General features: G+C 49.4%; 1 protein-coding gene across 1 annotated transcript in view; it reads left to right on the top strand.

Annotated features, from left to right (window-relative positions):
• Vwf (von Willebrand factor) overlaps positions 1–24,978 on the top strand; it is a 116,156-nt gene that overhangs the window by 44,911 nt on the left and 46,267 nt on the right. The window contains exons 12-22 of the mRNA XM_027428330.2: positions 707–801; positions 1,884–2,044; positions 9,962–10,065; positions 11,602–11,740; positions 13,665–13,799; positions 16,201–16,347; positions 19,862–20,002; positions 20,157–20,270; positions 21,525–21,681; positions 22,130–22,288; positions 23,160–23,295. Coding sequence (XP_027284131.1) covers positions 707–801; positions 1,884–2,044; positions 9,962–10,065; positions 11,602–11,740; positions 13,665–13,799; positions 16,201–16,347; positions 19,862–20,002; positions 20,157–20,270; positions 21,525–21,681; positions 22,130–22,288; positions 23,160–23,295 — 1,488 coding nt within the window. The remainder of the gene's footprint in view (positions 1–706; positions 802–1,883; positions 2,045–9,961; positions 10,066–11,601; positions 11,741–13,664; positions 13,800–16,200; positions 16,348–19,861; positions 20,003–20,156; positions 20,271–21,524; positions 21,682–22,129; positions 22,289–23,159; positions 23,296–24,978) is intronic.

Below are 24,978 nucleotides of genomic sequence, written 5' to 3'. Positions count from 1 at the left end.
AGGTGATGGCATCTACTCTCGTCTACTCTCAGCAGAAGTAACAAGCACATAGGAATTGAAAGAAAACGTCAGAGGCAAAGCCCTAGGTGGTGGTGGATCTGATGAAGAGGGTGCTCTGGGGTGACACTTAGATTCTGAGAGGGAGATGGATTGAGTGGGTGGTGATCGAAGTCCACAGATCAGCCTTGGTGAAAGCCTGGGGTCTGGTGCGGGCATACTGTGCTTACAGCATCTTTGAGACACCAAAGGGGGCTATGAAGGAGACATTTGTATATACAGGTCTGAGGCTCAAAGGAGACTACCCCTGGGTCACTTCTGTAATGAGAGCTGGGGTGTGAATGACAGCATAGTAGAAGAGAAAGCTCGGGATGTCTGGGGCAAGGAGGTGCGAGCTACAGTTGAGGCTGACAGGGAGCAGACAGCCAAGTGGGGGAGTGGAGATTGTTTTAATTCTCTAAGAGAACAGAGTAATCAGTGATGGTGATGTTCAAAGGGGCATCACATAGGAAAAGAACTTGAAGGGACCCACTGGACTTGGTGGCCTGATGGTCACTGGTGACATTGGCAGGCCAGACTTCCCAGTGTCATGGATCTGAAGCCCTGCTGGAAGGAGCAGAGTGAGTGGGGTGGCTGGGTGGCTGGGTGGTGAGGAAAGGGGCAATGGATGTGGGAAACTCTAACAAAAGGTGGGGTGTCTTCTCTGCAGTTACTGTGAAGACGGCTTCATGCATTGTACCACGAGTGTCGGCCCGGGGAGCCTGTTGCCAGACATTGTCCTCAGCAGTCCCCTCTCTCACCGCAGTGAGTACTGCAGCCCAGAAAGGCTTTTCTCTTCTCCCTGTCTAGACTCTTTTCCGTGAGTGGGAGGCAGAGAGAGCTGGCGTATTGTCTGATGTGTGCAGGTGTTCAAACAGGGGTCTGGCTCTGCCCAGCATCCCCTTGACTCCTTCGTTTGTGTGAGTGACTTTCAGACACAGCTTTGCACATGTAAACTCACGTGACTGAGGCAAGCAGTATTTTACTGTGTGGAAGGAGAACACTGAGCTCTCAGAATCGGTGAGATCAGTTGGCCTGGGGTAGTCTGAGTGCAACGAGTAGGTGGGGTTAGTTGATGGGCTTGCTAGGAATGGCACCCACTGTTCTCCAATGGCATGTTTCCTACGGCTGTGCTGATGAGGAAGCCTCCTTGGAATATTTTTGGCTGGATCTGAAAGAAGAGGGGTTCAGGCTAGTGGCTTCCAGTTTGAGTAGCTGAACAGTTGCTGTACTGTTTGAAGACAAGACACCGAAGGGAGAGGGGTGACCAGATTCTCATTTCTAGATCAGAGGCAAATCTACAAAGCTTACAGTGGGAAAACAGGGAGGGGGGGGTGAGGCATATCAGTGATGGCACCGTGATGCCACCATCTTTACAGAGAGGCTGACCTTGGAGCCAAAGCCTCTGAAGAGTCCCCATGGCTGTTGGCCTTTCCCTCTGTAATTATTTCATAAGTGTTCCTTCCCACTGGGTCCCTCCAAGCTCCATTTTGGTATCTTCTTCTATGTCTTCTCAAGCCTGAGTCTGGAACTTTCCGCAAAGCACCTTGGTTCAGTGCAAGGAGAGCAGAGTTGAGAGGGATGTGAGATGAAGGCCATCAGGTGACATCTGGGGTCAACAGAACAGCCACCAGCTTCACCCAAAGCATTGCGATGGATAAGGTTGCAGTCTGGTCTCACATGGAGACTCTGGCTCAGGGCTAGAGTGCACTGTCAGCTGGGCAGTGTCTGGTCTTGGAGAGTGGGCAGCTCTGCATCTCCCAGGGTGACGGCACCTGGAAGCTACAGGACAGCCCAGAAGGGTTACCTGCCATGGCTTTGCTCACTATCTCTTTTCCTTTCTCAAGGCAAAAGGAGCCTGTCCTGTCGGCCACCCATGGTCAAGCTGGTGTGTCCTGCTGACAACCCACGGGCTCAAGGGCTGGAGTGTGCCAAGACATGCCAGAACTATGACCTGGAGTGCATGAGCTTGGGCTGTGTGTCTGGCTGCCTCTGTCCCCCAGGCATGGTGAGCCAAACGGCATGGGTAAAAGAGCATCTTCCCATCCATTTCTTTGCATGCAGATGCTGTGTAGCCAGAGAGGAAGAAACGGGGATGGGGATGAGGGGCAGATTCAACCACTAAGTCCAGGGAGAGATTTGGGAGGAGAATACATGAGGTTGATCCTGATGGGATTGGACACACACAGAGATGATCTTGGCTCACAGAACTGCCCTAGGAAGCAAAGTAACTCTTTACAGAAAATACACGTCTAAACAGACATTTCTGCTAGAATTTTCCCAAGGGTGACATTCCATCAGTTCTGAAGGGGTGCATGATTTACGTATACGTGTCTGTATTTTTCTCTTTTAAGAGAAGGTGTTGATGTTTGTTCTAATTTGCTTTCTGTTGCTGTGATAAACACCATGACGAAAAGCAACTTTGGGTGGAAAGGGTTTATTTCACCTTACACTGTAAGGTCAGAGGGGAGTCAGGGCAGGAACTCAAGCAGAAACCACAAAGGAAGTCTGCTCACTGGCCCCTCTCTCTTTGGCTCAGGCTTAGCTAATTTTTGTGTGAAAGTCAGGCCCTCCTGCCTATGGATGGTATCAACCACAGAGGGATGGGCCCTCCTACGTCAATTATCAATCAAGGTGATCCCTTACAGATATTCCCATGTGTCAGTCTGGTTGTTCCGTTTCCCTAGGTGACTTAAGAGTTTGTCCCTGCCACATCACAAGGAAACCGTGGCTTCCTTACTCTCAAGCTTTGTTTTCTGGATCTGTAGAATGACTTGTGAGGTCTTGGCCAGCCCTGTGTGTCCCATTATTCTGGTTCTGGGGCTGTAAATGTCCCCAAAGGAAACACAAGGTCTAATGCTTATTTGCGACCACCTGGCTCCTCGTGTATCTTTTAGAACTGGTGGCAATGGTTGGAGCATGCCCAAGCCTTCCCACCTCCATCCTGCTACTATTAGGTCAATTTTATATAAAATATATTATACATATATTATTATCAGCACCTCGAATGCAACTTCTGGACTTTCCCTTTTCAAGGGCATCCTGTCTTTATGCTGCTCCCGACTTCCCTTTTCCGGTACACAAAGTATGTAGTGAGGGATGGAGACTGAGCTGTAGCGGTCAGTGAGGAAGTGGGGAGGATACCCAGGACGCCGCCTGAAGAGCTGTGGGTGTTCTGTCATGGAAACTGGAACTTATTCCATGTCCTCAGGAAGGCTGGGCACTGAAGCCTGTGCTGGACAGAAGTCCTGTCTCTACTCTCTTCTAGTCCCCTCTCCCAAATGGAGAGTTCTATTACATCTCTCTAGGGTGTTCCCCACTGTCTTCTCCCCTGAGGCTTCTAGAACCATCTTCTTCTAACGGAGAAGTAGAGACTGGCTCTTACACTGGACAGTGTGGCTCACACTATCAGAGCAGGATGACCAGGGATCTACAAGAGGAAGGAACTCAGTCCCAGGTCTGAGCAACAAGCAGGGAGTAAGAGTCCCAGAGATAAGGTCTCACTGTGAGTGACTCACAGCTTTATCCCCATGGTCTTTCTAGAGGGGAAATCTTGATCTGAGAGAAATGTCAGGCAAGAAAAGGGACTTTGGGATTATGTCAACATCAGGAACTGTTTAATTTTTTTATGTTGAAAATTTAGAAATATTGAGAGGATGCCTCATTTTGTTGCCCAGGCTGGTCTTGAACTACTGAGCCTAAGCAATACTTCTGCCTCAGCCTCCTGAGCAGCTAAAACTATAGGCACACTCTGTCATGTCATATCATGTCAACGTTTCTTCAAATGAAGTGTGTGTGTGTGTGTGTGTGTGTGTGTGTGTGTGTGTGTGTGTAGGAAAGCTTCCGGGTAGCATTAAATATTAATAACTACAACAACTGCATTAGACCCCCAATCCTGGGTGGGGAGCGTGACCTCAGATCTAGGATGCAGACACTCTGCCAGGCACTCCATTGTCATCTAGAAACCACTGTTATACATTCTCAGAAATGCCTGTAACTGAGGCCCCTTACAAAGCTTCTGTCCGTAGAGGTTGGATTATTTTCACAACTGTTTCATTACGATGCTGACTGATGTGCAGATAGCTGGGGCCAGATTCGGCCGAGCAGAGAAATCCATGTAATTTATGAAGTGTGCTCAGTGTGCTGGCTGCAGCACCCGACACGTGTTCCTGGCCACAGCACAAAGAAAAGGGAGCTGGGAACATCTCGCCTGGGCGCTTCTGATGGTGCAGACCTCATACCCAGGGCCCGCTCTCCTGTTCTCTGTGTGACGAGGGAGGACTATGGCATGATGTCAAGGGCTTGAGCAAGGGGCCAGGGATTCTGCATTCTGAAGACTTGCAAGGGGGAGACAAGCCACCTTCTGATGGAGACAGATCTGCCGAGAACAAAAAGAGGCCCAAGGAGGAGGGGGGTTCAGGGGATAAGCTAGCACCTCCACCACCCTCTGACCTCACCCTCTCTATTCAGTCTTTATCTGAATCCCAAAGGCCTCCTCTGTAATGTTCTCACCCTGCCTTCCTCACTCGGATGGTTATGGGTGCAAGGGAGATATATGCAAAAATACTTTTTAAAAAGCAATATAGTGAGGTCGGGGAAGGAACACAGCTAGGAGAGTACTTTTCTTGTATGACTGAGGCCATGGCTTCAACCCCCAGCATGAAATGCGTGGTGGTGGTACATGCCTGTAGGCAGAGGCAACAGGATGAGAAATTCAGAGTCATCCTTGGGTACATGTGTTGTTGAAAGCCAACCGGTTTAGAGATCCCATCTCAAAACTGCCAGAAAATTCCACAGAATTGTAGTAAGAGCCATGAGTGTGGTATTTGTAAATAACTAAGGCTCAGTTTCAGAAACCATGTGGGTTAGCGCCTCTTCTTGGCCACTGGAGGGATGGTTTAAGGTCTGTTTTCTTCCATTTCCAGTCTGCTGTGAACCAATGCTTTTGTAAACACAGTGAACATGATTATCTAAAAAATGAAATAACAAAAAGCAATGACAGGAGTTGGGGGTGTGTCTTAGCTCCTGTTCCATTGCTGTGATAAGAGACCATGACCAGGACAACGTGTAGAAGAGTTTATTTGGGTTGCAATTCCAGAATTACAGTCCATGACCATGGCAGCAGACAGGCAGGGAGGGAGAGGAAGGGAGGGAGGGAGGCATGGTGCTGGAGCAGTAGCTGAGAGCTCACATCCTCATCTCTAAGTAGGAGGACCAGAGAAAGAGGAACTAAGAATGCTATGGGCGGGCTAGAGCGGTTAAGAGCAGTGACTTTTCTTCTAGAGGTCCTGAGTTCAATTCCCGGCAACCACATGGTGGCTCACAACCACCTTGAATGAGATCAGACAGCTGTATACATAATAAAATCTTAAAAAAAAGAATCCTGTGGGCTTTTGAAACCTCAACAAGGCCACACCTCCTAATTCTCCCAAATAGCCCTACCAGCTGGGGACTAGGTATTAAACGATGAACCTATAGGGGCTTTTCCGCTATGAGTCAGTGCAAGGACCTGGGTTCATTTCCAGCACTCCAAACAACAAAACCCAACCAACCAACCAAACAAGCAAAAATGAAAAACAAGACAAAACAAAACCCACACAAAGTACAGGCTCCAGCCAGTTTCCATCACACATGACAGACATGACATTGCAGTCTGTTTCTGCAGTCTCCTTGTCACAGGTCAGCTCTGTCACTGGCCTCTCTCTGAGTGGCCATTGTCCTCATCTAAAAACCATGTTTCCTCCTTTAAGGAAAGTCTATGACCCATCTAAGCCCAGAAACAAGATGTTGGAGGCCTTCTCTGTGCAGGGTCCCAGGCCTGGCACCTGCTCAGAGCCAAGGCCTGCCCCACCCACAGGCAGCAGACTGTCTGCCCCTGCGGCTGCTCTCAGGTCCCCTTACAGCATCTCTGTTTCCTCACCTGTGAAATTGGGTTAGAAGGACTTGGAGGGAGGGGTAGAGATAACAGACGCTCATTGGCATTTGAGGTGCTTTTGTAGGTGCTGGTCTAGGGACCACTGTCTTAGTAAGTTCATGGAGATAAACACATACGTGGTGGTAAAGGGCTTCCCAAATCTTTTATTGGTTGTTTTGAATTTTTGAAACAGGCTTCATTTTGTAGTCCAGGCTGGTCCAGAACTTACTAGATAGCTCAGGATCCACCTTTTACTTTAGTTGAAAAATACTCCTGAACTTTTTGCCTGGTGCAGCCACTCCCTTACGTTAGGGTATTTCCTAACTTTGCCACTAGTCTGCAGCAGAGCACAGCCCATGGCCCTGCTCCTTGTATTCCAGTCACAGCCGTTCTTTGTAGGAGCTTTGAGCAGAACTAGGACTCTTCAGCCCTCCTGATCCCCTAACCCTAAGCCCTAGCACTGGCTTGCAGGTATTTAGGCCTCTGAGGAAAGTGTAGCATGTTTTCTGGGAGATGGTGATTTATCCTTTGAAACGTAGCATCTTTCAGACTGGTACCCAGTTCTTCGGGCAATGGGGAACGTCCTGCCACTGTGAAGGGTGCTATGCTGCTGGTCCTTGGATGGACTGAAAGATACAGACAATTCTTTTTCAAACTAGATCCAAGGTACAGGGTCCCCCCTGGAGTGAGCTTCCTTTTTGGGCACCAGATATTTTAGGGGCCCCTTGTGTCTGTCAGGTGAGAGCTTTATCAAGTTATAAACATTTATAAGATCCAAGAAAGCCCATCTCTATCAAACATACTTCCTCTATTGACAGTCTGTCACCTAGCCAGGCTCACTGATACATGATGGGTGGATGCTCATTCTGGTTAACGAGCAAGACTTTGTAAAAAAAAAAAAAAAAAAAAGCTTGCAGCATGATAAATCCCCCAGGAAGAGTCATTTTCATGTTATTGTGAGTTACCTGGTCACATTGCTCTCCTCCTAGTCAACATGTGTCTGAACTCCGCTCCACTGAACTGTGACTACTGATGGAATAGAGCTGTTGAGAGCAGGTGAAAGCAAACATGTGGGAGACTAATCTCTATGACATTCACGTGTGGGGAGGAATAAAGGGGAATTTCCAGAGAAGGGTGACAAAGAAATTTTTTTTTCTGCTTTATCATTGTTTTTGGAACTGAGTGAGGACAATGTCCTCAGCTTGCACAATGCTTATTGGACAATGACAAGTTGATAATCTATGGGGGGTGGGGAGTTAATTCCTGCCATACTTCCTGAAATCTTCTACGGGCTTCATAAATCTTATCTCAGGACCACTGTAGCATTCTTGAAGGACATGCTAGACCGGATACAGTTGGATGCCTTCATGTCAAACCATGACTTGCTGCGCACACACAGCTCAATTATGGGCTGTTTACCTAGCTTGCCCACTCCTGGCCAGCTCCCTCCTCATTTGCTGCATGGCTCCTTTAACTCTGTGGTTCTCAGCTGTCAGGGATTTTTTTTTAAGGCTTTGGGGTTCTCGGGGTGTTTTTGACCAGGCTTTTCTATTATCATCTCTCTAAAAGTCAGGAGGTTTCCACACAGTGCCTGGGAGCCCCCTCCTCTCCTTTCAGGTCATGGTTTGCCTCCTCGGCGCCTCTGTCCTATGGAACACTGAGCTAGATTTTGATGCTGCAGCCTGCCAGTCAGTGATGTGCTTTTACTAGCATAAGTCAGGGCAGAGAGGAGAGTGTGATGGCCAGTGGGACCTCAGGAGGATGGTTCATTAGCACAGTGACGGCAGCACTGTCCTATCACAGAGCTGGGGTCTGAGAGGTATGGACATTGGAGGAGGGCTGAGCACATGGATCCACCTAGATAAAGTGGGAGCAGAGGGGGCCTGGACTGATCCAGGATTCACACCAGGGGCCCCAGGAACCCCTCATCAAGCCTACCTGCAGGTGACAGACAGAACATATCCCTCAGAGGTGAGACACCAGGTGAGCAGGCTATGCTTCCCTTCCCATGAAGGCTTGGTACCACTAACATAGCAGTCTGCCCGTGTCTGCCATTCTTATGGTAGCCACTAGGCGGCAGACTTCAGACTGAAGTCTAACCTGACAAGGCTTGGAGGATATGGGCGGGGACCTTTGCTGTGAACCGCGGAAGGTTCCAAAGAGAGATGTTTGCAGCCCCTCTTTGCTCCTACCAACCCACTGTCTTCTCTGCTGGCCTTCTAAGCTCTCTGTCCTCTAAGAACTGTGGTCCCAGGCTGAAGCACTACCAAGGACACAGTGGGCTGGCGTATTCCTAGCTCTTTGAACCAATATTCAGAGGCCATTAGCACCTGGGGACACCTCTTGAGGCTGACAGATGTGGGGCTAAGTGGAGAATAGTATTCTGTCCATCTCCCAGCACACATATGTGTGCATACACCATTTTAACCTGCTTTTCATATGTGGAAATCCTTTGCATACACATATTCCTAGGGCTTAGTTTAATTTGAAGGTCTAGGAACTCAAGCTTGCAGGGAAGTTCAGCAGATCACTAGAGTGAGAATCATCTAGATCAGGTACCTCTGTCTAATAGCTAGGTAGTTCTGGAGCTCGGCAGCTGAGGGCATTCACCTAGGGGGTCCCAAGGGACAAGAGAAGCTAACAGGAGAATATATGATCAAAGTACATTGTATCACATCCCAGGTGAGGTCGGCCAGTTCGGGTATCCGAGGCTGCTTCTTGGTTGAGGTGGCAATGGATCACGGCGATGGGGTCAGGGTAGGCTTGGCAGAGCTTCTTAAGTTCACTGAGCCAACTGGTCTGGTTTCTTTCTCCACCCAGTTGTCCCTAGCAGACCCAGGAAGAGTAGTAGCACATTACAGAGTCACTCTCTGGGATGGTGAGGAGGGAGGGAGGGACAGCACCTCTGTGGATAGCATGTCAGAGCATCAGGACTGGAAAAGCTGGCCTTGAGAGGAGGGTCACCTGATATGTGTGTCTCGAACACACTTTTAGCTAAACTTTGGTATGTCTCTTCTGTCTAGTCCTTAGTCTGTCCTCCAGGGCACTAAATGCTTTTTAATTCTCATCAAACATGAGATCCATTTTTAATCATAGATATAACATCTACTCATCAAAGAACATTTGGGGGAAAAATTAAAACTAAAGAAAGAGAATAAACCCAGAACTCTGTCTTTTTTTTTTTTTTTTTCCGAGACATGGTTTCTCTGTGTAGCTTTGGAGCCTATCCTGGCACTCGCTCTGGAGACCAGGCTGGCCTTGAACTCACAGAGATCCTCTTGCCTCTGCCTCCCGAGTGCTGGGATTAAACGTGTGCGCCACCAACGCCTGGCTAGCCCAGAACTCTTTTATCTCACAGCTCGCTACCTGGAGGCAGCCTCCCTTCTTCTAGCTTTGGTTAACGACAAAATCTGCATGACATACACATGAAACTGGGACCACATGTGTGTACAGTGTTCCTCCCATTTGAAAAACTAACAGCTGAGGTAGGCATTGCTCACCTCATTAAGAGCCCTGTGACGGACCCTCCACACTCCACAGCAAACCGGCTCCCTTAAGAGCAGCACCATTTGCCTGCCTCTGAACACACGACTCTTTCCTTTCCCCCTTTCAGCTCATTGGTGAGTAATTCCCCTTTAGTCTCCATCCATAACTCCTGTGTCCTCTGGAGACATTCTTTGTGCGGCATGGCTGGGCCTGGGAGAGCACTTCCAGGGCTTCTGACGAAGTTTCTGAAGTCTTTGCAAATGTGTCCCTCTATGCTACCCAGCATAGAGGCAGAGGCAGCTGTGTCTTTGGTTCACAGGGAGATACACAGGGAGACAGGAAGGCGCCCATATGTGCCAACACTCAGCCTGGTGTTGGCTCCTGCCTGGCTAGTTTGTAGCTGAGGTTGCCCTGAGCTTAGTCCCTTTCTTCATGCTGGCCTCCTGGCAGGCTCAAGACACGTCCTCAGTAGTGACTGATGTCAGTTCCTGAGGCCCGTGAGACACCTGAGTTCTTTTCCTGTAGGTCCGGCATGAAAACAAGTGTGTGGCCTTGGAACGGTGTCCCTGCTTCCACCAGGGCCAAGAGTATGCCCCAGGAGACAAAGTGAAGATCGACTGCAACACCTGGTAAGGCTCTGGGGACATCCGGGGAACCAGCCATCCAGGTGGCATGAGGGGCTGAGGGACACAGGACTTGTGACATTTGTCCTCACACCCTTGGGAATCCGAGTGCTCTTCTCCCGACTCGTCTCTGTTTCCCCATCTGTGAAATGCCTCTTCCTGTTACTTTGCTCAGGCAAGCACCTGCTCCCTACAGATGGGCAATTCTGTTCTCAGAGGGTCTTCTTCCACAGAGGCTCACAGTGACCAGGCTGGGGGGGGTGTTGAAAAGGTCCTCTCAACCCTCCCTCTTTCTTTCTTCTTTTCTATGTATTTTTATTAATCGTACAAGGTGATGATTTCATTATGACATTTACATACATGGGTATAATTTACTTCGCTCATATAGTCTCTCCCCTGTCCCCTCTTGTCCCTCTCCCTGCTCCTGCTGTCCCTTCCTCTCCCTCAAATAGTCTCCCTTCTACTTTTGTATCTTTTAAAAAAGTCTAGACCCTGCATATGAGAGAAAACATGATAATTGTCTTTCTGAGTCTGGCTTAATTCGCTTAACATGATGACCTCCAGGATATATATCTATTTCTTTCCTCTTTAAGGCTGGATCTCTAGGCCCATCTCTCCCCACAGGCCCTGCTCTGCCCGAGAGTGTTCTGAGAGCGAGGGGGCAGTGGTTGTTTCCCTCTGCCTTCTCTGGCTATCCTTCACAGGCTCCCTTCCGCTCACCCCACCTCTCACTCTGGGGTATAGACAATCTTAGGGCCCATGTGGACAGAGGTGGGAGGGGATGAACGCCTGAGAGATCTGAGCTCACAACCTCTGACGCATGAGTGGCTTCCCTGGATCAGCTCTGGTTAAGGGCAGTGAGGGTTGGGACCTGAGGCCAGCAAATTGGTATAGGAATAAACACATAACCACACACACAAAACCACTCCTGGCAGACTCCTTCCATTTTCCAGCCTCAGAATGTCCCTGCTGAGATCTCTTTGGGTCTGTCTGTGATACAGTGACCCTATGGCTAATCTCAGCCACTCTGCAGCTTTTAGGGTGAGGCCACACTTCTTTTTTTTTTTCAAAAAAGATTTTATTTATTTATTATGTATACAGTCTTCTGCCTGCAGGCCAGCAGAGGACACCAGATCTCATTCAAGGTGGCTGTGATCCACCATGTGGTTGCCGGGAATTGAACTCAGGACCTCTGGAAGAGCAGTCAGTGCTCTTAACCACTGAGCCATCTCTCCAGCCCGAGGCCACACTTTTTAGTGAGTCCATGGCAGATGGCTTAGAGAACTCCCACTTTCTCTTCAGCATCCCCGATCACCCTGGACACCATAGCTCTGTTTCCTCTTTGGAACTAAAGAGCAGCGTGACCTTTCTCCTGCAGACCCCGTGCAAGGCCTGTGATCCTTTCACAGGCTGCAAATGCTCATCTTCATGAGGCTACCTCGGTGACTACCTGGCATCTTTCTGTCCCCCACTGCCTCCTTTTTCCCTAAGACCTGATTGAGCCCCTGGCACTGAGGTGCAAACCAGCAACACTCTTCCTAGTGTCTGCCGGGACCGGAGGTGGAATTGCACGGACCACGTGTGTGACGCCACTTGCTCTGCCATTGGCATGGCCAACTACATCACCTTTGATGGACTCAAGTACCTCTTCCCTGGGGAGTGCCAGTATGTTCTGGTGCAGGTGAGACCTAACAAGGAGAGGAGGTACCTTCTGTATGTAACAGCAGGACGTGCTGGCTACAGCCTGTGAATTTCCGGGTCAGATTCCGTCTATAGAAAGACCGTTGTGGTTTGGTTTCGTCAGAGTAATTTTCTAATCCCCCAAAGGGTGCCTGACGGCATAGGAAGTTTAAGAACAGGATTTCATTTTCAGAGCTGTTTTGGCATGCGGTAAGGCCACCCTCAGGGCATTTTAGCTCTGAAAGATGGCTCTTCATTTTGGTGGACACCTAAACCAGCATACATGGGGAGCTGATCCCGGCTGGATTTCACCCTCCCCGATAGCCCATTGTTATGAAGTAGCCCTGGGCTGAGGGATCCCTGGAGTGTGCTGCCTGACCTATGTCCTACTGAAACTTGCCACCGTTTTATCCCCAACCTGTCAGTTTCACATGGTTTGGAGGGGGGCCTGGGGACACAGGGGTCACAGGTGCCATTCAGTCCGGCAGAAAGAACGTAGGGTGTCGTAGCTGATGAGTTGCTGCCAGCTCCTGTGCCTCCCTGTCCCCACTTCGTGGGCCGCTGTGAGTTTTCTTGCTGGCTGACACCAGATGGTTCCTCAAGGACGACAAGGGCTTTCCTGGAGTTGAGCACTCTGTGACACATTGGACTGATGCAGCTTCCTTGGTGTCTGTTCTCTGGGGGAGGTGGCTGCTTAGAGTGATCGGAAGGTGGGACTTCAAAGCCAGAGACAGGGCTGCAGGCCTGTGTGTCAGGTTCACCATGTGCAGAGCATGCTGGGAGGGTGTGGGACCTCTGGGGCACCAGCCAGGCTGTCCTCACATACCCCAGCTGGCCCAGGAAGACAGTGTGGTGGGGAGACAGCGTATTCACACCTCGAAATGGCTCTTCTGATGCTTCTGGCCTGGGTGTGCCCCCTAGAGATCCCCCACAGGCTCTTTGCCTTAGCATCAAAAGACAGGGTGGCCCCCGCTTCAAGGGTCAATCTGTCTATCAGCTTCCAGAAGCAATGGATTTAGGAGAGGCATCACCTACACCCTAGCACCCTCTGGCTGGAAGCCTTCCAGAGCAAACCTGTTTTCAGGAATCCCCTTCCAGACAGGAGGCTTGTTTTTCTTTCTCACTTTGATCCTCTTCCTCTCCTGGGGCCCTCCCTGTGGGAGGCATCATCGGGCTTAGCTTTGTCCTTTGCAAAGCCCGCTGGTGACAGAAACAAGCCAATACCTGCAGCCTTGTTCCGCTTCTAACCTGTGTGGCCAGGAACCAGCTCAAAAGTGGTTCGTGTTCACCCAAAAGTGCCAGGGAGAGGACTAATGCTCCCCTGACAGATGGCCGGGCTGCGTTTTCTGTATCTCTGTGTGTGAGTACCTATATGTATGTGTATGTATGCATTATATGTATATGGATACAAATAAACACATACACATTTTATAAGTATGTGTGTATGCATATATGTGTGTACAGGTATGTGCCTGTACATACATGTTTACTTATGTACATGTTTAAGCATGTGTATTGTGTGCCTGTGTAGGTGCATGTGTAAACGTGTACACATGCATGTGTGTGTTCGTGAGCATGTATATGCATGTGGGAGTATATATGAGCACGTGAGTTTGTTTGTGTTTGTGTATGCATTGGTAAGTGTACGCTTGTAGATGTATTTGTATGTGGACATACTTGCTGACCCCTCTGGCTCCCCTGTTCATTATCATGCCACTGTGCTGACCATGGGCACCAGGCCCATCTGTGAGGGCTGAGGCTGGACACCTGAGAGTTTGCCTGTGGATCCCTCTCCCTTCCCCCCATGCACACAGCACATAGGATGATATTCTGTGACGTGCATTCAAAGACCCCAGAGGTCACCATGTCAGCTTCTGATCTGGGAGAAGGGATAATCTTCCCCTCCTGGTGCCTTCTTTCCCCAGGATTACTGTGGCGATAACCCTGGGACCTTTCGGATCCTGGTGGGAAATGAGGGATGCAGCTATCCTTCAGTGATGTGTAAGAAACGGGTCACCATCCTGGTGGAAGGAGGGGAGATTGAACTGTCTGATGGAGAGGTAAGTGCCAGCTTCTCCCTCTTACCCGCGTGTCACCTTGCTGTCCCTCTGTTTATTGGGAGTGTGCTGGTAGAATGTGCAGCCACTGTGGAGAATAGGGTCCAGCAGCGACAGCTGGTCCTGACATGTTATCCTATGAGCAGAGCAATTGGCAGACCAATACAGAGAGTGTGAGCCCATTGTGGTTCTAGTGTGGGTACGTGTGTGGCAAAGGATGGACAGTGATCTCTGCCTACGTGTGGGAGGAGGCAGGGCTGACTGGGGGAGGTGGGTGGAACACACAGCAGGCAGGAGTTTCTCTTCCATGTACAATGGTCTCTCAGCCTCAGAGACAAACCCCTGGTGGATGCCTGAAACCAGAGACAGTACAGAAGCCAGTGTGCTCATATATATGCGTGCGTGCGTGCGTGCGTGCGTGCGTGCGTGCGTGCGTGCGTGCGTGCGTGCGTGCGTGTGTGTGTGTGTGTGTGTGTGTTGTCTTAGTTAGGGTTTTGATTGTTGTGATGAAACACCATGACCAAAAAGTAAGTTGGGGAGGAGAGGGTTTATTCAGCTTACACTTGTACATTGCTGTTCATCTTCAAAGGAAGTCAGGACAGGAACTCAAACAGGACAGGAACCTGGAGGCGGGAGCTGATGCAGAGGCCATGGAGGGTGCTGCTTACTGGCTTGCTCCTCATGGCTTGCTCAGTCCGCTTTCTTATAGAACCCAGGACCTCCAGCCCAGGGATGGCACCACCCACAATGGGCTGGAGTCTTCCTGATTAATCACCAATTAAGAAAATGCCTTATAGCCAGATCTTATGGAGGCATTTTCTCAACTGAGGTCCCTCCTCTCAGATGACCTTGTTTGTGTCAAGTTGACATAAAACTGACCAGCCCAGATGATGATGTTTGAGTGTTAAGGAGAGAGAATAAGGCATGAGAGTTGGCAATAAAATAGAGCAATGACTGCAATACGTTGTGATGGAAGTTATTTGAGACTTAGTCCCTGTTCTGGAATTTTCCATTCAATACTTTTGTAATCAACTGAAACTCCATTAGGCAAAACTAATGATATGTGGTGACCACTGCGTGTGTATCTATTGAAGGGACATTGTGGGGTGCTTTTTAGTTACTTTATATTTTAAGGATCTTGTTAGATCATGTGGCACTGGTGTTGGATCCCAGGCCTGGGTGTACTGAGCTAGCACTCTCCTTCCGAGCTACACCCCCAGCTCCTCAGACTAATAGTTTTGATAAGATGAAAAGAGAAGCAGAACCAGCAGTTGTAGCCCCTGGATCCCGACAGCTCAAGAAGTGGTTAAGTGTCGATCTCTAGGTTCCGTCATACCTCGGGTGGATTGGGAGGGAGCCCCAGAACCTACCTTCGTAGCGGCTGGTTGTTCCTGGGTCACAGATCTGATTCAGCTGGTTTGGATATGTGCAGTACTACAGACCCCCAAAGACTGTGTTCATTTGCTCCCGTGGCCTCTACCTGCTCCCTGATGCTTTGTTAATACCCACCTTTGACAGCTGGGGCCTGGAAGTGCATTTTCTATAGACAGGGAAGAAAAACTATCTAGGAAGTGTGCTGACTAGGAGCCAGGAGTGTCAGCTCTATTTCAGAGTTCAGTTCTCTCCAGGACAGATGATAGCTGTGAGCCTGCAGAGGTGATGGCAGATCTGCTCGGGGGTGGGGGAGGTGGGGGGTGGGTGTGGATTTGCAGATATGGCGAGCTCCATGTGAGGCATGCTCCTCAGGAGAGGAGGTCTGTGAAGAGTGACAGGTTCTTGGTCTCAGCCTCTGTTTTATGAACCTGACAGCCCACTGGAGTGTTCTGCAGTGGGTTTCAAGGGTTTGTCTGTGGAGATGACTCTGGCAGGGTAAGGAGTTCAGGCCAGACTTCTGGAAGCTTCTGCCTAGAGCACGGAGCTTCACAGTCCCTGTCCTTCAGTCTTGACTCCTGATGGTAGTCGCTCCAGAGAATTGAGGGTGGTGGGATGCAAGAAAGTGAATTTGGGGCTCACTGTTATAGATAAGCAGATTTTTTTCAACTGGGTGACTAGAGGTGACTAAGATCATTGCCACATTAAAAAGCAAGCCAGGGACTGGCGCAGTTGATGACCGAGGGTCAAACACCATCTCTTCTTGTGAGGTAATGGGGAATGGGCTGGTCTGTTTCACTGTGCTCTCACTGACATCTTGTCATCATGGGAGGGTGGTGGGTCAGAGGGACACGGAAAAGCCCGGATGTAGTGCTGGCCTCAGGGAGTTCCGATAGAAAGTGGCTGGTGACACGCAGGTCTCGAGAGCCAGCTCTGGTGTTGGTGGGTGAGGCAGACAGACAGCTCTGTGAAGAGAGGGGAGCCCTGAATTCCAGCTCCCAGCACCTCATGTGTCAGCTCCTTCCTTCTTCAGGTGAATGTGAAGAAGCCCTTGAAAGACGAGTCTCACTTCGAGGTGGTGGAGTCTGGCCGGTATGTCCTCCTGTTGCTGGGTCCAGCCCTCTCCGTGGTCTGGGACCACCACCTCAGTGTCTCCGTGGTCCTGAAGCGCACATACCAGGTCAGTGGCCCTTCTTGTTCCATCTTGCCTGTGACTCATGTGGACTGTCGTCAGCTCTCCAAGTAGTGACCTTTGCCCTTCCCCATTGTACTGGGGAAAAGTGGTTTTCTGATGCAGCCTCCTGCTCCCCAGACAAGGAAAGCGAAGTAGTCATGGAGGCTGGCTGCACCCAGAGAGGACAGAGGCACATTTGACAATGTTTTGACTGGCCCAGCAAGGTACATGTTTTGTTTGTCAAGGATAGGTTAGGTTTCTTAACCCACAGAGGCGAATTAAACACACACATAATAGTAAATCATTGTCATCTATTCTGGAATGTTGCCTTATCAGCGAGCCCAGGCTAGCATACATGCTCATGTGTACACACACACATCTGTGTGTGCACATGTATGTGTGGAGGTTCACATGTATGTGAGCATGTGGAGGCTGGTCAGTGGGCAATCTCAGGCACCCTTCCTCAGGAGTAATTCACTTTGTGTTTTGGGTCAAAGTCTTCTACTGGGACCTGGGCTTGTTCATCAGTCAGGCTGGGTTAGCTGGCCAGTCAACTCTGGGGACTTGCTATCGCTGCCCCCCTAGTGCTGGGGTCACAAATACATACCACTATAGCTATCTTTTTTAAATGGGTGCTGGGGTTGAACTCGGGTCCTCTTGCTGGTATTTCAAGCACTTCACCATCTGATTTACCTCCCCGGGTCCCAGGTTAGCCCTTTTTGATAGCACTTTGTTAGCCTGCTGAGGATCTTCTTTTGGGAAAGACGATGGCATTTGTGTAGGTTTCCACAGTTTTGGGAGGTATCAAAAGTATCGTGGCATGACTGTGACAAGGGGCTCTCTTTATTCTTGTTGAGAGCGGCCTCCGCACCATCTTTGACAGTGCTGTCCATGTCTGGATTGTTCATGTCAATGGGGGCTGCTCAGCCTGTGCTTCCTGGAGGCAGCCCATTCCATTTCTAGAAAGGTCTAACAATCCTGACTATGTTTCTACTCAGTGTATTGACTGTCCCAGGCATTGCAGGTACAGAAAGGGGAAAAGCCAGGTGTGTGTGTGTGTGTGTGTGTGTGTGTGTGTGTGTGTGTGTGTGTGTTCTCATGCTGCTGTGAGAAATCACTGTGAATGCAGTGTCTTTACACAGAACAAGTGTATTGCATTTTACTTTTGGAAGTCAGAAAGTTGGCAGAGCTGCATTCCTGCAGTGCACAAGAGACAAGTGCACTCTCTTGATTCTGGAGTCTGGCTGCACTCCTTGGCTTGTGGTCCCACCTTTCATATTCAAAGTGAGCTGCTATTCAGTAGAATCTTCAGGCCTTCCCATGCCTCCACACTTCAGTCAGTCACAAAGCCTTTCACGCTCTACCTCTTCCTGTCTCCTTGCTAGACTTTGTGGTTGCGTACAGCTTACCTGAATGGTTCAGGACAATTTCCTATCTCAAGATCTTAACTTTAATGGTACCAAGGTCCTCTGTCCTTGGGAATTACTCCATGTTCTGGATACTCTAATTGGAGTACTTTACGATGAAAAGAGGTTTATCAACTCTCATTATTGTTGTTGGAGGCTGAAAGTGCAGGACTGGGTGGCTCTATCTGTTTGGTCTGTGGCAGAGACTGGCCTGGCTGTGGCAGTGGTGAACGAAGGTAAAGTAGACAGGGGAGGGAAATGGCTACATGTAGAGGATCACATATGAGAAACGAAGACAGGAACTCAAGGGCCTAGCCTGCTTAATTTTATTTTAATTAAAATTCTATATATGCATCTAGGTATCTATTATCTATCTGTCTGTCTGTCTATCTATCTATCTAGTATATGGTGTGGCTATGTCTATCCATTCACTCACCTACCCCCTCATCCATCCATCTATCTAGTGTATAGTTGTGGACACTATCTATCTATCTATCTATCTATCTATCTATCTATCTATCCATCTATCCATCCATCTATGTATCAGTCAATCATCTATGTTTGTATGGGTGTGGGCACGTATATGCCAGGGTATGTGGGAGGTCAGAAGACACCTTCATTCTCTCTGTGTAGGTCCCAGGGATTGAATTCAGATCATCAATCTTGGCAGCTGATACCTCTTACGTGCTGAACTATCTCACCTCCATTTTTAGGAGTAAAAACCAACCTGTTCAGACAGGGCTCATCAAACGAGGCTATCTAAAGTAATGTCCCCATAAGAATATAATCTCCACTGTGGTCATGGAGATGGGGATCCCATGAGAATGGCATTATCTCTTCTAAGGATGACATCATCAGTGACCTAATGAAATCTAACTAGGTCCCACCTGCTGAAGGTCACATCACCTCTCAATGTCACACTGGGGGCACAAACTTTCAGAGAGCAAACCTTCTGGGGATTCAACTACGCACGGAAGCCATGTGAAAACTGTAGTGCCATGGGGGGGGGGTGACAGTCACGGCTCTCAGGTTGGGATGGGCATCTTTGGTGGAGCCAGGGCTTTACTTCCCACAAGCACAGTGGAGATCACATTCTTATGGGGACATTATTTTAGATATGCTAGCTTGATGAGCCCTGTCTGAACAGATGACCCTGCAGTGGATGTCTTCATGGAGGAGAGGGAGTGAGAATTGTGGATATTTAGGGAGAGAAGCTAGGTGGATGGAGAAGATGCATGAAGATCCCAAGGTGGCTGATGTTTGGAGAGTTGGACCAACGAGACCAGTGGGTGAAGAGGAGGGTTCTTCATTAGCAAGGGTTCAGAGAGGCAGTGGCTATGCCGAGACTTTTGTCTAAGAGTGAGGATATTCTTACATGCTCCTCAATGACTTACACATGTGTTTATAAGCCAACACTACAAAACGGATTGCCACCTTTCCTTTGTCTCAGGACTGGGTTCTGGCCATGTATGGAGAGTGAGATAGGTTTATGATCACCCATCTTCCCAGGTCCTTACTTGATGGTTTCTGTGTGAGCTGGCTTGTTCAGGACTCCGTGCGCATGCCTGCCGTGGGAGGTTGTATAGTTAGCCCTTCCCTGATGATGTTTCTCATGCTGTAGAATTTTCACCTGTTTCTCTGAGAAATCTATGGTCCCCTGGGTAAGGGAACTTCCCTGCCTGTCACAAAGCAGGGCCATCCTGTTCCCTCTTTAGTTCTCTGTTCTTTCACCCATTAACAGTGGCGCCTGCTCCTTTTTCTGCTCATAGTCTGACCAGGGAGGCTGATGATTCATGGAGGGATCCAGGGCCACGCTGCCTACTGCTCACCTCTGCCGTTGACCATGAGAGTTGGGTGCATAGCCTCTCTGTGTGTCCATGACTTTGAGCAGGGTCAGTGTGGAAGTGTAGGGAAAGGCCCCAGGGAGGGCAAGGCTTTGCTGACACCCTGCTTCTTCTTTGGGTCTGTCTCCCTGTCTGCTTCCTCTTCCTTCCTCCATTTCCCCCTCTCCTTCCTCCTCTGATGATCCATGACTCCTTGGTCACCTGGTACCTTCTTCCCCTGACTGAGAGAGTGCACCGAGGTTTACACCGTGCATCCCTCCCCTTACCCAGGAGCAGGTGTGCGGTCTGTGTGGGAACTTTGATGGCATCCAGAACAATGACTTCACCAGCAGCAGTCTTCAGGTGGAGGAGGACCCTGTTGACTTTGGGAATTCCTGGAAAGTGAGCTCACAGTGTGCCAACACAAGAAAGGTACATCAGGGGGCTGTGTGGATGGAGGGTCCCCTTATTCTCTTAGGGGCTGTGGTGGCAGAAACTATAGGTGGCAGAGTTGGGCTCCTGGGCTGAGTCTCTTCAGCAAGGCTACCTGATGTTTGGCATCTCCAGTACTCTGTCTTCTTCCCAGCTGTCACTAGATGTTCCCCCTGCCACCTGCCACAACAACATCATGAAGCAGACCATGGTGGACTCCTCCTGCAGAATCCTTACCAGCGACATCTTCCAGGGCTGCAACAGGCTGGTGAGGCTTTGTGGGTGGAGGGAGGAAGATGGTCTAAAGGCTTGTGGATTCCTTGACTGTGAATGTCTAATGTGCACACTAACTAGGCTGGGAGCCCTGAAATGATTCATACTGAGAAACTGCGATAGCCCTTTCTTGGCTTCTAGCTGAAGAGGAGCATGGGTAGTTTTTGAGGAAAGCAATGGCTGGCCAAGCACTTTTCCATGTACATAAGAAGTCCCTTGGTCTGAGGTTCTCTTTGCATTGTCTCCAACCAGCGTCAGGGAATTCCTTTCCGTGTCATTGTTCTATGTATCCAGTCAAAACTTCCCTAACCATCAACGCCCAAGAGAAGCTTGCTTCAGTGCCCAATTGTCTTCTCACTGGAGCTCTGGTGATCTGTAAATCTGGCCTCAACTCCAGTTGTTTTGGGGGTGGGGTCCTTGAATTTTTGGCACCTTTTTATTCCTCTGTTTCAAATGGTAGTGATGAATTCTCTGAAGTTAAATGGCCTTCTTTCTCTGTGCATTTGTGTGTGCACGCACACACAGGCACGCATGTGAGCATGTGTGATTGTGTACAGAAGTACACATCCATGTGCACACACCTGTGCTACGGAGTGCCACAAACACAGGAATGGTGAGTTGAGTACATGTGTCTCAGTTCTTCAGTCATCCAGAGATTTACAGATCACGAGAGCTCCAAAGGACACATAGATTCTATGGCTTGGTGGCATCTGAGTTGGAAGAATGAAGACAAGGGGAGGGCTGGGGCTCCTAGGGATGCTGAAATGTCTTGGGAGCAACAACTCATTGGCTGATGAGTGCATATCCTTCCTAACTACTCTACAGAAGCCTAGAGAGTGTAGTAGCATGTTTTGGAGACAAGAAAAGTGAAAAGTGCTCAGTGTGAGGCAAGGACAGAGAGTGACCAGTTTGTGTGTATTTATATAAAATGACTCCACATTCATGGCTACTGGGAAGGACAGGCAACTAGGCAGGTAGGCTGGAGACAGCAGAGGGAACTTCTATCAAATTCTGAGGGCATCTCAATATGCATGAGAGGCTACCAACCCTACTTTATTTAGTATTTCTTAGTGGAATCCATATTAGAAACAAAGAAATTTGCCTCTTCACCCATTCATTCTCTGGAACCCGTGTTCTGCGTTTCCTTGGTGCAGGAGCCACCCCCCCACCCCATCCCTTGTACCCTAAACCATGAGGCAGAGTTCTCACCCCTGGCTCAGGCTGAGGCTACTTGGGGCTCTTTTTATAGGTGGACCCCGAGCCATACCTGGACATCTGCATTTATGACACTTGCTCCTGCGAGTCCATTGGGGACTGCGCCTGTTTCTGTGACACCATCGCTGCCTATGCCCATGTGTGTGCCCAGCATGGCCAGGTGGTACCCTGGAGGACGCCCACACTGTGCCGTGAGTCCCCAAGTCCTCACAGTTTCGGATGCACCTCCCCATAGGTCCTTAAGCTTGAAGGCTTGGGGGAGGAAAGAAGAGAACTCTGGTGGCAGAGAGGGATGGCTCCAGTGCACTGATGGAGGCTCGGGTTGAAGGGGTGAAGCAGTGGTGAGAGAAAGTTCATACTAAAGAAAAGCAGTGGGAATGTGGCTTTGGAGGGGAGTTAAAACAGTGATGAAGGCATCTCCTTAAGAATGAGCGGGAACATGGATTCTGAGATGATGAAGATGGTGATGAGGGTAAGGAATTCACAGTAAGACTGTGAGTCGGGTCATAGCATCACGATGGATATGTAGAGACTTCTGGAGAAATTCTGGAAGAAGGGACGCTGACTTCTTGTGTTGCCAAGGGTCACCTGGCACTTCTAGGGTCAGCACCCTTTTTTTTTTTCCCTTTGTCTCCACAGCCCAGAGTTGTGAAGCAAGAAATGTTCAGGAAAATGGCTACGAGTGTGAGTGGCGCTATAATAGCTGTGCACCTGCCTGCCCAGTCACCTGTCAGCACCCTGAGCCTCTGGCTTGCCCTGTGCAGTGTGTGGAGGGGTGCCACGCACACTGCCCTCCAGGTGAGGCCTCTCATTGGCTAGAGCAGGCTGGAGGGATGGGCTCTTAGACAGGTGTTTTTCTTCTGCTTCATCTTGGCCTCCTTTGTCCAGGGGCACCCTCCCCCCCATCCCTGGACTTCAAACAAGTTTGTTTGCCTGGATTATCATCAAAGCCAGGCCAGCTCTGAGTTTTGCCATGTCAGGTTGCAATAGTGAGGAAAGAACTCTGGCCCCTTGTGCTCGTCCACTTAGCTATACTCCCTTCCTTCTTAAAATGCCTTTCACGAGCCCATTTGTGGGTTTATCACCTAGAGCAGTCATTCCTTCCTTCTCTCCCCCATTTCCTCCCTCCCCTTTTCTATCATTTCCTTCCTTTTTCCCTCCCCTTAGATAGAGTCTTGCTATATAGCCCAGGCTGGCTTCAAACTTGCCATCCTTCTGCCTTAGCCTTCCGAGTTGAAGAAAGCAACACTTTCCAGTAGAATTTGCTGCAGTGCTGTTCAACGCAATGATGACAGAAACAGCTTCTTCATTTCACTGAATTATGCTTCATTTGCACATAACTGGCCTCAGGGCATGTCACGTTGGACAGCCCAGTTCTAAAGTTGTTGAATTCTTGCTTAGTAGGAGCTACCTGAGCCCAGCCACTCCTTGGTTGTTTGGAGATAAGATTTTGTTGGTCATAGGGCTTGGGAAGGGAGAAATGTGGTGTAGGAAGCCTCATCCCAGCTTCTCAGAGGGGCAGACAAGGCACCAAAGAAGAAGGATGCCCCCTGTGTGGTGAGGTGACCACCTGGGAGCTGGGAGAGTGGGTTTCTGGGACAGGTTCCTTTAGTGGCAGGTGGAGCTACCTGATTGGACTGTTGGGCTCCTGATGTGGTATGTTGTACAGGGAGAATCCTGGATGAACTTCTTCAGACCTGTGTGGACCCCCAAGATTGCCCTGTGTGTGAGGTGGCTGGCCGGCGCTTGGCCCCTGGAAAGAGAATCACCTTGAGCCCAGATGACCCTGCACACTGTCAGAACTGGTAAAGCAGACTTCATGATTGGCTGTCTCCTATGCTGACTCTCAGAACCTGGTCTCTGGGAAACACTTCCAGGCAGCATGGACTGTGGCTGAACTTAATTAGTTCATCTACCACCCATACACCCATGTATCCACCCATCCACCCATCCATGCATCCATGCATCCATCCATCTACCCACCCACCACTCACCCATCGATCTATCCATCCACGTATCCATCCATCCATCCATCCTTCTCTCACTCACTCATCCATCATCCATCCATCCATCCATCCATCCATCCATCCATCCCTCACCCACCCATCCACCTACCCACCCACCTAATCCTTTGGTGCACTGTTGGCTTTGTTCCTGGAGTTTGATTTTCTTTCTTTAAGAGGCGCTGTTCCCCCTCAATGTTTTAAAGAATACATTTTGGGGGATGCAATATAATATACCAACACATGTATGAAACATGTATGGCCAAAAGAGGGTAGTTAGCATTCCTACTTCACTATAACAGGGCATCACATCCAGTCTGAGGACCAGTATCTATGAATATTAAATATTTTGGGGGAGCTTTGGATGGAGGAAGGAAAAGGGAGATGGGGTCCTTGGCCCTAAGCGTAACACAAGCATCTTGGGGCTGGGGTCCAGGCCACAGGATGTGGCTTTCAGAACTGGGAGGAAGAGAGACGCTCACTGCTGTCACCCTGGCCTCTTGCTGGAACAAATTCTGGGAACCTGGTTTTGGGGAGGCGAGGCGTCCTGAGGGTGCTTCCCGGGCTTTCTGAAGTCCTGCCCTTAGGTAGGGAACATTTATTAAAAAGCTGACATAGTCGGCACCACTCCCTGACACCAATCAAGCCTAATGTGAACTTCAACTCACTGGGGAGGGGATGTGACCACAGCTGCCAGAGCCAGATCCTGCCGCCACCATCTGTACAAACAAGAGCAAGCACTGCCCAGGGTGAATTTTCTAGCAAACACAGGAAACCAGAGAGTATGTCACTCATGCACCGTTAACCAAGGATTGAGGCCATAAATTGCAGGATTATGAGGAAGTAGGAATTAACTTCCTGGGAAGGTCCCACCCACCTTCACTGCACTGAAACAGACATGAAGAAGGGGGGGGGGCACATTCACTGCAAGCTTATTTAGGGTGTCCAGCTCAAAGGACTTGAAAGCTCCAAGCACCTTGTGCCTCCTCAGCTGGCCGACAAAGAGGGACAGCTACCACACACACACACAATGATGGGCATCAGAGTTCAAGGCAGGTTGGGGACATTGACTGGCAGTGAGGCCATGGGACATGCTCAGGGTTTAAGAGTACTGTCACCTTCTCAGATTTATTGTAAAGGCTGAAGACCAAGGGTGCAGAGTGGAGGAAGCCCATCCTGTATGGAGCCCCAACACAGCACATTTCCTCTCTGGTCTGGCCTATTCCTTTACTTTCTAGAACACGGCAGAAGGGTGCAGTGATTAGAAAATGCTGGTAGGTTATCTGGTATTATAGAAATCTGTGGACTGGGCAATGACTCAGAACAGACTTGTGAGTACCTTGGGGGCTGAGCGCAGGGCTAGCTAGTACTTGGTAGACATTCTGTGTTCACCGTCTTCCTATTGCCAACACACCTAGTCCTCCCACATGGTCTTTTCTGCTAGATGAAACAGCGATTTTAAACTTTTATTCATCTTTCTAAAAT

The sequence above is a fragment of the Cricetulus griseus genome, chromosome 8 (genome assembly GCF_003668045.3).
Source record: "Cricetulus griseus strain 17A/GY chromosome 8, alternate assembly CriGri-PICRH-1.0, whole genome shotgun sequence".
Classification (NCBI taxonomy): domain Eukaryota; kingdom Metazoa; phylum Chordata; class Mammalia; order Rodentia; family Cricetidae; genus Cricetulus; species Cricetulus griseus.
The sequence above is the reverse complement of the archived record's forward strand: the minus strand, read 5'-3'. Positions and strand labels throughout refer to the sequence as shown.